The following is an 11,525-nucleotide window of genomic DNA, read 5'->3' on the forward strand; positions in this document are numbered from 1 at the left end:
GGCTGCACGGTAGTCATGGCAGCTGAGCTCCTAAAAGCTGAGGTGCATGAATAACTTTAGAGGTGGTATCGGTAGTCAGGCAGTCATTAGTCCTTCACTCAGCCTCTGATCAGGTGTGGGGCTGAGGCCAAGACCCTCTTGAAGGCGTGGGAGGCTGCCCAGCGAGGCAATGGCAATACAGCAAGTCTGCAGCACGGAGAAGTCCTGTCTTTGGAGGACTCTCATCTTCTCTCTTTGCTTTGTCTTTCAGAAATGTAGATGGCAGCTGCTGCCTTTGAAGGACTCGCACCCATCTGACCCTGCGCAGCGCCTCCGAGTGCTACCATGATCTTCTGCATGCTACTGTTGGCCTCACTGCCTGAGCCATCTGGCACCGAAGTCAACCCTGGTAGGGAGCTGCCAGGCTGGGAGAGGACTCTGATCTCCTGCCTTTCATATGTTTGTTCTCAGCCTTTCTTTTCCTGCTCACGATGAATGCACATAAATGTAACAAATGCACGTAGACATAATCACTAACGTAGTCCTTGAACGTCCTCCTCTGGACTGGGTTGGCCAGTCTTGCTTGAGAGCTGCACTGGAGTGCAGTGCCTCTCCTGACAGTCCCAGGAGGGCTCAGCCATGTGGATGTACTCCGTTCTCTGCCCACACAGAAGCTCCATGGTCTCAGCAGGCCTGTTCTGAGCTCTGATTATCTCTTCATCAATTTGACCATGTGGCCTGCAGAACAAACCTGGCTCTAGACCGGCTCAGAGATACTTTGCTCATGGTGGAAAGTAAATTACCAGTTTGCAAAGCATAAGCTACAGCTCTCCAGTGAGCAAGAGAGGTTCTGGAGAGAGAGATGTAGAAGGGAAGGTAGAAAACCCTACCTGGCACAAAGCTAGGGTGGAATTAGTGTGGAATATGAGCCTATGAGTCCCTGTGGAGGGCAGAACCTCTTATTCAACAGCAAGTTATGATTGTGATGAAGATGAGCAAGATAATGGTCTGCAATACATTGGCAAAATCCCTGTAATGAGGTGGCTTGAGCTGGAGACAGTCCATAAAATAAATGAGTTTAATCCTTTTCCAGCTTGGCCAAAGGTGTGGTGAGGCAGCAGTGCTACCCTGAGGGCCTTCGTTAGCTCTGCTGGTTCTGGCTCTGTTTGTTGGAGCTTTTTGACTGTGTCTGGCACTGACCCTGCTCTGGCCTGTAAGTCTCTGCAGAGGTTTGAGTTTGTGCTGCAATCAGCCAGAAGTGGAGTGAAGCCCGTGGGTTTGCTCAGCAGACACTCCTGTGCTCCCCGTTACACAGCCGTGCCCTGCACTGTACACCCTGCAATGTGTCCAGCTTTGCTGCTGATGGTTAAAACTAGTGGAAGAAGAGGGAAGACAGCAGCTAGAGGGTCAGTCACACGCAGATACCTTTTGATGGTGGTAAGTGCAGAAGTTAGCACGCCCTAAGGTGCAGGAATAGCTTCCCCCACCACAGGATCCTGGGAGGTGGTGGGCTCTGAGCACAGGGCTGTGGTTCCACCTTCTTGCAGTAACCTTTTCCACCAAGAAATAAACACAGCTTTGCTCTGCTGTCCCAAGGGGCCATGCCCTGCTGTTCCCACCCAGACTTGGCACACTCATAGCTGGAGGAGCTGATGCTCCTGAGTTGTGATACCCACAGGCTCCACTGGTTATCTTGACCTCTTAATCTGCTCCTGGAGTGGTCTGGAGCACCTCCTGCATTGCCTTCTAAACCAAAAGAGCTGCTTTGTGGATGATTTCAGACCTGCATAGGAAGGATCCTGTGCAGTCCTTTTGCCCAGCATCAGTATTTTGACCTCGCTAACAGAGGTGAGCTGTGACATTCTTCTGAGCCTCCGTGTACTCTGTCTGCATGGCAGGTGAATGTGTCCCTGGGTGCATTTTAATCCTGGTGGCAACTGAATAGAACCCAAGGATGGTTTTGCTTGAGAGGGTGTTAATTTTGATGAGAGCATCTTGGCCAAAGGTGTGGTTAGGCAGCAGTGCTACCCTGAGGGCCTTCTGGTGAGAGCCTCAGCCACCCGCATAGTGCATTCCTTGATGCCAGGGCATCACTCGGGCTTCCATCAGCCAGCCCTGGGTTTGTGAACTATTGAGTTTTGTTCAGAATGGTGTCCTTCCCAACTAGCTAGCTCACTGTTTGGCTTTGCTGTAGGGTGTGCGCTTGACCTTTAAATAAGGTGTGACCAGACAGGACTCCCACTGCAGAGACACACAAACACTTTCTGCTTGCAGATGATGACTCAACCCCTTTGGAAAATCTTCAGATATTGACCCATAGTTCAGCAACATACTGGCTTTCCCGTAACAGATGAGATTGTACTGGTCTGTGGTGGGACAGGTAAGAGTGAAGGCAAGTGAGGTTAGTTTGGTTTACTAAACTTTTCAGTATCAGCAGGGTTAGAGCCCTCTTTGGCTTTCAGCAGCCACAATCATCATGCCTGATCCAAGCCAGACACCAGCTGCCTCACAGTGAATTCTTCTGTGAACAGGGCTCTTAAGCAACCTCAGACGTGTGAATGAATGTTCTGGGTGAGACCAGAGACCCATCTGCCTTGGTGTCCTGACTCCCAGCAAGGTCCCATCCCTGCTGGCTCTGGAAGAGCACACAGATGGGCAAGCACACAGCAGTGCTTTACCCCAGGTGTGCTCTTGGCTCCCTGCTGCTCAGGAGCTCTCTGAGCTACACTTGTCTTTGCCTTTGGTAGCTGTGAGTCTGTCCAGCTGATTTTTGAACATACGAATCTTTGGCATTCAGAGTGTTCAACAGATTAAGGAGGGATATGTTATTTTTGAACTCTGCTGCCTGATCTTTTGATGCCTCCTGGTTCTGAGAGGCAGTGAGTAATTGCTCAGGATGTAAACGATCTTTGTCATACTTCACTTCAGTAATCTCTTTTGTTGTGATGAGGCTGTTGATCTTCCCTTTCACATCATCTGTGTTACTTTTTCTGCCTTTTGATGGGAGAAGGAAGGATGTCCTGGTTTGACAGAGGAGTAAGAGCTCTGTTCAGTGTCTGACTGGCACCTCACCTTGAATACAGACAGCGATGTAATGGTGTTTTCTAGTTTGTTTCACTTTTTTCTGTATCAAATAATCTGGTATCATCAGCAAACGTTGTCACTTCACCACCCACCTTCTTTATAAGATTATTTAGGTATATATAAAACATCACACCTCACAATGATTGCAGCCAAACCCTACTGAAACACCCTCTGTTGGCAAACATTTCTACATTGAAATCTGTCAGGTAGTTACGGCCTGTGGGTGTTTATTCAACAAGAGTGGGTTTTCTGCCTCTCTGTAGCTTCTGACCCTGGTGAACAGCTTTATCCAGGTTTGGTACAAGGGAAGCAGACCTGAGATACAGAAGTGAGGAAGACTCCCCCGGCAGTGCCCTTGCTGCAGGGCAGGAAGAGCTGCTGGGCTGGCAGTGGGCAGTGGGGTGGTGAGGGAGCCAGCCGGTGTGCGTGCCACTCTGGAGTGACTGGAGCGTGTGCTGGCACTTGTCTGTGTCACTGCAGGCAGGGGAGGAGTGGGGCTGTTGTGAGCTCAGGACGAAACCCAGAAATCCATAGGAAAGTCTATTTCCTTTTTTTCCCCCTAGGACGTGCCACTGTTTTTGTCTCTTGTTTCATTATTTAATCCCATATAACTTTCTTTTTAATCTGCTGTTGATGTCAGTCTGACAAAAATATCTTGCTTGCCTGTTTTGATTACTGAGTCTTGATGAAATACGTTAAGACTGAGTTTTCTGAAACTCCTCTAATATTCCAAGACATGTTTAAAAACTTGTATCAGGCGAGAGGGCTTGGCCAGCTTGGATTTGTAAACTACATCTGCGCTGTCTTTGGCTTTGTATTGAGCCGTGCTGAGCTTGTAGAGCTCCATGGCTTGAGCCAGTTGTGTCTGTACTCCCTGGAGGCACCAAGTTTGAGAGTCTCCTCGAGCCTGGAAGATAAATTCTTGCCCCCTTGAGGCCTGGGGCAGGGAACAAAGCAGGGTGGGAAGTGTGGATGGTCAGGGCTTGGGCTCCAATGTGGGCTCTAACCTGCAGTGCATGGCGGTGCAGATGTTCTGTGAGCTAGGCCAGTCATCTGTAACAGAAGCTGTTTGACTTCTCCTTTGTTACTGGACTTGTGAAAATAATAATAATTGTTGAATGCAAGTCAAGCATCCAGTTTATTCCAGAAGAAGAAGGAGAATCTTTAACAAATTCTTCCTTTTTATGTTGCATCATTACTGATAATAATTTCTCATTGTAAGATAGGCCCATGCAGCCATTAGCACAGTATCATTTTGGCTTTCATGTTCTTAAAACCAAGTCTTCTGCTTTTCCAGGACTGTGCTGAATGATACTAATTCTGAGTGTGTTTCATTAGTTATTTCAGTTTATGGTAATTATCTCATCCTCTTTATTTGCATTCTCTGTTTTGTCATTATCATGTTTGTTCCTTAGCCATTGATAGCCTCTTAATTAAATTTGTCTGGTGATTTGGAAATAATTGGTACTGATTTTCTTACTTGTTTTTGTTCCCATTTTCAGCTATCTGCCGTTACCCTTTGGGAATGCATGAAGGGACAATACGGGATGAAGACATCACTGCTTCCAGCCAGTGGTACGATTCCACAGGACCTCAGTATGCACGGTAAGTTAATCTCTGGCAAGAAAACTTAATCCTTTTTTCTTCTAGATACCCAGTGTGTGATTGAGGAAGACGCTCTCTCACCCTTAAAGCAACCTTAAGTTTCCTTAGCTTGTTCACTGCCTCCATGTGAAATCTAATTAGTGCACAGTGAAAGACCAACAGAGAGTGGTCCTGGTTACACGCTGTAATACAGGAAATTCTGAATTAGCACTAAGAAAAAAAGATTAAATCCTTCCCCATGAGAACGAAGTGGTGGAGCTCTGACAGGTACCCAGACACATGGTGATGTCTCAGTGTTTGGAGATTTTCAGGACGTGGCTGTGCAGGTCCTCAGGCAATACCCTGTAGCTTTGGAGCCGGCCCTGCTGTGAGCAGGAAATTGGACTGGAGACTTCCAAAGGTTGCTTCCGACCCTGGTCCTTCCTATAGGTCTGTGAATAAATCTTTAATGGATTTATGACTTACAGGTCAGCTTTAAACTAAATTATAGGAGTCGTTTATGAGGATGAACTTTTCAACAGTGTCATATTCAGGAAATGTGTCCACTTCAAATAAAAACCTGGAAACTCTAGAGTTAAGGAACTGTTAAAAAGCAGCTAAAGGATTTTCTTTCAGTGTCAAGCAGCACTACAGTCTTCCTCAGAAGCTTGGCTCTTTTTTGGTCATTTCATTTCTCCTAAAGCTACAAACTGATGATCTGCAAAATACTTACAAAGTGAAGTTGCCTTGGAATTGTTTATAATGATGATACCAAACATTCCTACAGTTTTGGTGCAAGTCAGATATGAATTTCAAGTTAACTGTGATACTTATATTTTTATGATTAATTTGGACAGTCCAAAATAACAAAATTCTCCTAATGCTTGATTATTTTTTTTAGTCTGTGGTAGAGCAAAGATGTTAAATGTCTTGTGTTTGTAATGGAGTTTGAACAAGCCTGTGGGTCTGAAAGCTGGGAGACTTTAGCTCTCCAAGGCATGGCTTATCTCCAGTTCTGCAAATACTTCAGGCATCACTTACCATCTGTTACCATCATCTCTTTGCCAGGGCAGCTGGATGTCCACAGGGTGAAGACATGAAGGCACCCTCCAGCTGACTTCATTTTGTTAGAGGTCATAGCTGTCCTATGCAGATGTCTGTCCCTGTCATTTCATGGTCACCCTTCCTGCCTTTCTTAACTTCTTTTACTTGCCACTTCACAGTAAGAAAATCTTGCACAAACAGCTGACCAACCTGAGACAAAAACCTTCTCTAGCCTGCACCTTGACCTTCAGTGTCTCCTGGGTGATGCCTTGAATGTATGGGGGCTGGCATTGGCTGATCCCATCAGTTAGAGGTGGGATCGCTGTTCAAAATACAAAGGGCACTCCAAGGCCTTGCTGTTCACGAAGAAATCCCTGTTGCTAAAAGTTTTGTCTGGGTAAATTTTTCATATTTAAAACTCTCACTTCCTTGTGGCTTGCACAGCTGAGCCTATGGAAGCCAAGGTAAGGCCTTTAGTGGCTCCACCTGCTGATTGCCTAAGTGCTCTGTTTGGTATGCCACCTCCAAGGATAAAAGCCTTAATCTCTGCAGCTCAAACCAGAACATGGTACCACAACATTCACCTTCGAAGCAAAGGCCTTCACATCGTACACCTAGCAGTGTCCTCACAAGCAACGCTGCTGAATGAAGGAAAGGTGAAAGATGTGTTGAGATTATCAAGGATAATTTGTAGATAGGCAGGGCTTTTCTTCCTAAAATGTAGGATATAGCTCTTCTTTGTGCTTGTTAGAGCTGTAGGAGGTGGTTAAGCAGAGGTTCTGGCCTTACTGTGTGGACTTTTGGAGAAGTGAGTATGCAAGGTGCTAAAAAACATGCAGTATGCCATTACCTACTGAGTAGCAGAGTTGTTTCTGATCAATGTGAAAGTATGTGTCTGGGAAAGAAAATACTTCTAACAGTTAATGAAAGATATCCAAGACTGAGAGAGTTGTTCTGAGCAGGGCAAACTGGCTTCAGTACTCTAAATCACAATCAACCATCACCCCAAAGGGAAGAGAGGTATTTGGTAGTCAGCTGTCAGGTCCCACTTGCTGTTTTGGTTTCTTTTTCCCAATACTCAGTTTCAAGGTGTCTCCTCAGTTACTGGGAAGGCTGGATCCTTGGAAGTGACACTTTAATGTGTGTGGTTTTCCTCTCAGGTTACAAAGGGAAGAGGGGGATGGGGCCTGGTGCCCGGCTGGTTTTTTGCAACCAGAAGACGTACAGTTCCTTCAGATTGACCTGCACAAGCTCTTTTTCATCACCCTGATTGGGACTCAGGGGCGGCATGCCCGTGCCACAGGCAAAGAATTTGCCCGCACTTACCGGATTGACTACAGCCGCAATGGAGAGCGCTGGATCTCGTGGAAAAATCGTCAGGGCAAGAAGGTGAGTGTAGTAGGAACTGAATTGTAGAGCAGGTCATAAAGAACTAGACTGTAGGAGGCACATCCTCTACGTACTGCCTAGTGCATCATATTTTATCCTGACTCTTCTCTGTCAGGCATTCAGCATCTTCTGCCTTAGTCCCGTGTTTGCTATGAGGTTGAACTGTTGCTATTCCTCTGACCTGATCCCCCAAATCCAAGCCATTGTTGTGACTGAAAACTGGCTCTTCACTACTTTTTTGTCCATATTCAAAACATCATGTGAACATCCCTCTACCAGCCAGACACTTGCTTCTGAATTGGAAGCTGCAAAGCAGATGCTTGCTTTGTGATTAAAGAAAAAGGAGGGGGTGGCAGGGAATGGAGATAAGTTTCTGGCTGTCTGATAAGGAGTGTAAGGAGCAATGAGAAGGAAGGAGTGTAGATAGTAGGAAATGTGCTGAGCACACGTACTCAAAGAGGCTTCCCCACTCACCACAGTTGTCTCCTGCTACCTTCAGATCTGAGCACACAGCTCAGCATGTGCTCTGCTCTGGTCATGTTCATAAGCCTTTATTAAACTTCCCCTGGGAAGGAATCCCCTTCTCTCATCTGCAGCTCGTCTGACCTGACCACCCTGCCTCAGGCTGGCTTGTGGAGTCTGAAGACCTAAGCCAGACTAGAAAAGGTACTGGTGTGGTGATGTTCTGTAGCATTGGGGGTGCTTTGGAAGTCTCAGTGGGATCTGTATTGCAACGTTGAGCAATAGCTTCTAGCTTGTTAATGAATTATTTGCTCACTCAGACCTTTGGTCGGCTATTTGGCTGTTGTTATCTTGTCCATCCCTCACGTTTTGGTGTGTGCTACAAATGCTGTGTTTCCAGGATGGGAGGGCAAGTTTAAACTCCATGGAGCTAACCATTCTTCATTGGTGCTTTCTTAGGTGAAGTCTGTCCACATCTCAAGTTATAGCAGAATTCAATTGGTTACACTGTCCGCGAGCACCTAAGTGCTTCTTGTCTCCCACCCCAGTGGTGCAGGTTGCAGAGCAGTGTTCTCGGGTGCTCAGGACTCTGTTAGTGTCAGGTGTTACAATTTAGGATGGGTCAATTTTTCCAGGATCTCCCTTTTAGGCCATAATAAGGTAATGAACATGTATTCAGCTGTCTATGATGCTGTAATTTGAGCTGTCCTCTATTCTATTCTGTGTATGTGGAGGTCCACATATATTCTGTCAGTACCTGGTCCCCTACATGTGAGACCATGAAGTTTTCCCTCCTGGTATCCTTAGAGAAGATGCTTCTGCTCCTCTACTCCTGCTGTTCTGGGCATGGCATACACAATGGGAAGCGCATCCTGCCATTTCAACTCCTCTGAAAAATGACTTTCCATAAAATATATTTTTCAAACTGTGTCACCAGTAAGGGATGTATTTCTTAAATGAATCCATATTTCAGAAGCATGGCTGTCTGATAAATACTTTGGTCAAAATGTCCCATAAAATCCTTCAAGCCTTGGAATGAGATGCAGATAGAGGTGGAAGGCCTCTTCCAGTCCTGCAGTTGATATAGATGCCCAATCACTGATACTTAAGAGTGTGGCTATGTGAGACCATTTTGGCATGTCTGTGTCCAAAAAAGCACAGCAAACCCCTGTTTGTTTTTTCACTGTGCTGCTAAGTTTCAGATCTCACAAGATATTGGGTCATCAGACATGGAGCACATGGTGCTTTTTACTGGGACAGTCACCTCCAGCTTTAATGTGCTCAGTAAAGGCAAAGGATCAAGTTGCAGCCCTTGTCTCTGACACCAGTTGAGGATGGTGCTCTCCATTGGCACTGATGGTGCAGGCTATGGCATCCTGGTCCCACGGTTGTTTGCAGCAGCACCACTTTGTTCCTGATGTTGGGAGCACTGGCACCAGTATTGGTGGTGACTGGAAGCTGGTGATGAGTTTGTTCCACACACAGCTGATTCACTGGGGGGTGTTTTTGGCCCTGAGAAACTGTGCTCAATAGCAGCAACCCCACCTTGTGGAGGTGCTACGCAAAGTGCATCTTCTCCTTTGCTTCTCTCAGAAGATGTCTGTACAGGACAAGGAAAAATGTCAACTCTTCCAATACGGAGCTGATACAAAGGTGCCATCTGAGGGGGATGGCTGAAGCCTTCTTCCTCTTACTCTGTCCATCCAGGACTTCCTAGTGTGACATACCTGCCACCTCCCTGACAAATTGTCAACTCCAGAAGATCTGTCCAACTGCTGTGGTGAAGATACGGGATGTTCTGCCATAGGCTGCCCCCTCTTGGGTTTTATCTTCCACCAGCAAGGTCCTGTGGAGCCAGCCTAGGTGGCTTCTAAGTTTCCTGACTTAGGCCATCTGCCAGCTGAAAGGGTTGGTCGCTGTCACTTGGTTCCTGAAGACAAGGATTGCTTGTCCTGACTTCACTGGAGGAAGTAATGGGTGTTTCTCCTAGGAAGAGTTATATTAAGAGTCTGCAGATTAAGAGCCTGTTGAGGAGCTGAAGAGGATGAGGAAGCGAGTTTACTCTTTGGCTTTCCTTCTGTTTTCTTTGGTGAGCTCTTAGGACCGTGCACCTTTATAGAGCTGTCCAACCAGGTGCAGGGAAGTGTTTCACAGCTATCCTGGTGCAGTCCAGTTGACGATCAGATACGAATGGCTCTTCTTCAGGGAGGTGCAGTCTTCTGAGTGGCTTTCTTTTGTGGTACAGTAAGGCCTTTGACTTCAGTGGACTCTCCAGCCACACTCACTCTCTGGAGATCTTCCCTGCTGCCGTGAAGAGGAAACCACCTTTCTGCTCCCTTAATGGCCTCCCTTGTCTTTTAAATTGCCTGTACTTCAACAGTTGCAATCCTTGTGGTCTTCTGGGCAACCTCGGCCTCTGATTCATCCTTCCCACCAGCAGCATCTTTGAACAGGAGCCCTCACACTTGTAATTAAGACTTTTTATATAAAAAATGTTCTTATTTCGTTTCAGTAGGTCCAAATCCTTTCAACAAAATCTCTTAGGTATTTTGTGTCCACTGCTGGGGGACTGACAGCTTCAGCTGTTTCCACACTGACTGTCAAAATAAATAGTGGATGGTTCCCAGAGCAGCGATGAAGTTGAGGGGGAAGGGAGGGTGAAGTGCCTGCCATATCAGACTGCATTTCGACAGGATGGGGTGACTATGGCAATGATGAACACTTCAAGACATCTGCCATGCAGCTGCTTGTACCTTCAACCCCCAAACACTGCAGCACATCTGAAATTTTGTTGGTTCGTAGAGGAAGAGCATCAGGACCCTCTGCCAGGTAACTAGTGATGAGGACAAGCGCTCAGTTACCTGCTGTTAGAGTGTATGTGGAAACTCGCTTGAAGAAAGAAGTCTACTTACCAGTAACTGGAGGTTTCTGCAATGTGTTGTCCACATGTACAGTCATCTCCCACCTGCCTTTCTCCTCTCCCTCAGAATACTGCCTGGTATGGGTCTGCAGTGGACAGGAGGTGAAATGGCAGCACCCTTCACCCTGTAAGCCATGTACCAGGTAGGAGGAGGAAAGCAGCAGCAGCTAATCCTCTGCAGATAACACATGGGAAAACTCCCTGGTCTCAAATGATAGGGTACAAGTGAACCACTGTACAAATGAACAGCACAACAGGGAGGAGTCGCTGGTAAGGATCTCTCTTCTCCAGGTGATCCAAGGCAACACTGATACTTACGATGTGGTCTTGAAAGATCTTCGGCCTCCCATCATTGCGCGTTTTATCCGGGTGATTCCTGTGACGGAGGTGCCAATGACTGTCTGTATGAGGGTGGAGCTCTATGGCTGTGTCTGGTATGGTAAGTAACAATTTCCATGGCTGTCACTGGAAAGTAGTCCTTACACAACACGACTGGGACTCACCCGTGTCCCCACGAGTGCAGAGGGAATCCCAGGCCCACAGAACTGCTTCTGTTGGTCCACATCATAAATAAGAGGATGATATGGACAGAGGTGATGCAAGGCGGCTGCTGCTGTATTTCTGAGGTATATGGCCTTCTCTTTTTAGATGGTTTGGCATCCTATAGCATCCCTGAAGGAGGGACGATAGCGGCTCCTGGTTTCCCCATCGTTTATCTGAATGACTCGACCTACGATGGCTACCCGGAGCGCAGGTGGGAGAAGTTGTCCTGTTCTCTCTTGGTCACTGTGCAAGTTATTTCTTCTTTCCTACTTACTGTGTCACTTGTACCTTGTCTCCCAAACCCTTCTTTGAGACCTCCCAAGCTGTAAACTAGCCTACCAGTTCTCCAGAGCATCATGGCTTTGTTTTCCCAGGCCCTTTGACACATTGCTAGTTGCTCTTTTAAAGGAGGGCATGGGCTCAGGATGCATCAGATTAATTTCCCTCCAGCTGATAAAGGCCGGCAGAAAAGAATTTTTTTGTTATTGGAAGTTGTTGTTGCCTCTTTTTAAAGAGAAGA

The 11,525-nt window shown here is 46.7% G+C and overlaps 1 protein-coding gene across 1 annotated transcript in view; it reads left to right on the forward strand.

Moving 5' to 3' along the window:
* Positions 1-237: 237 nt before the first annotated feature.
* Positions 238-11,525, forward strand: part of LOC104547227 (discoidin domain-containing receptor 2-like) — a gene marked incomplete at its 3' end in the record, with an annotated part of 13,919 nt that continues 2,631 nt past the window's right edge. The window contains exons 1-5 of the mRNA XM_010192833.1: positions 238-388; positions 4,566-4,668; positions 6,852-7,080; positions 10,754-10,901; positions 11,111-11,216. Of these exons, the coding sequence (XP_010191135.1) occupies positions 325-388; positions 4,566-4,668; positions 6,852-7,080; positions 10,754-10,901; positions 11,111-11,216 (650 nt within the window). The remainder of the gene's footprint in view (positions 389-4,565; positions 4,669-6,851; positions 7,081-10,753; positions 10,902-11,110; positions 11,217-11,525) is intronic.

This window comes from Mesitornis unicolor, unplaced genomic scaffold (genome assembly GCF_000695765.1).
Source record: "Mesitornis unicolor isolate BGI_N332 unplaced genomic scaffold, ASM69576v1 scaffold11089, whole genome shotgun sequence".
NCBI classification, from domain to species: Eukaryota; Metazoa; Chordata; class Aves; order Mesitornithiformes; family Mesitornithidae; genus Mesitornis; species Mesitornis unicolor.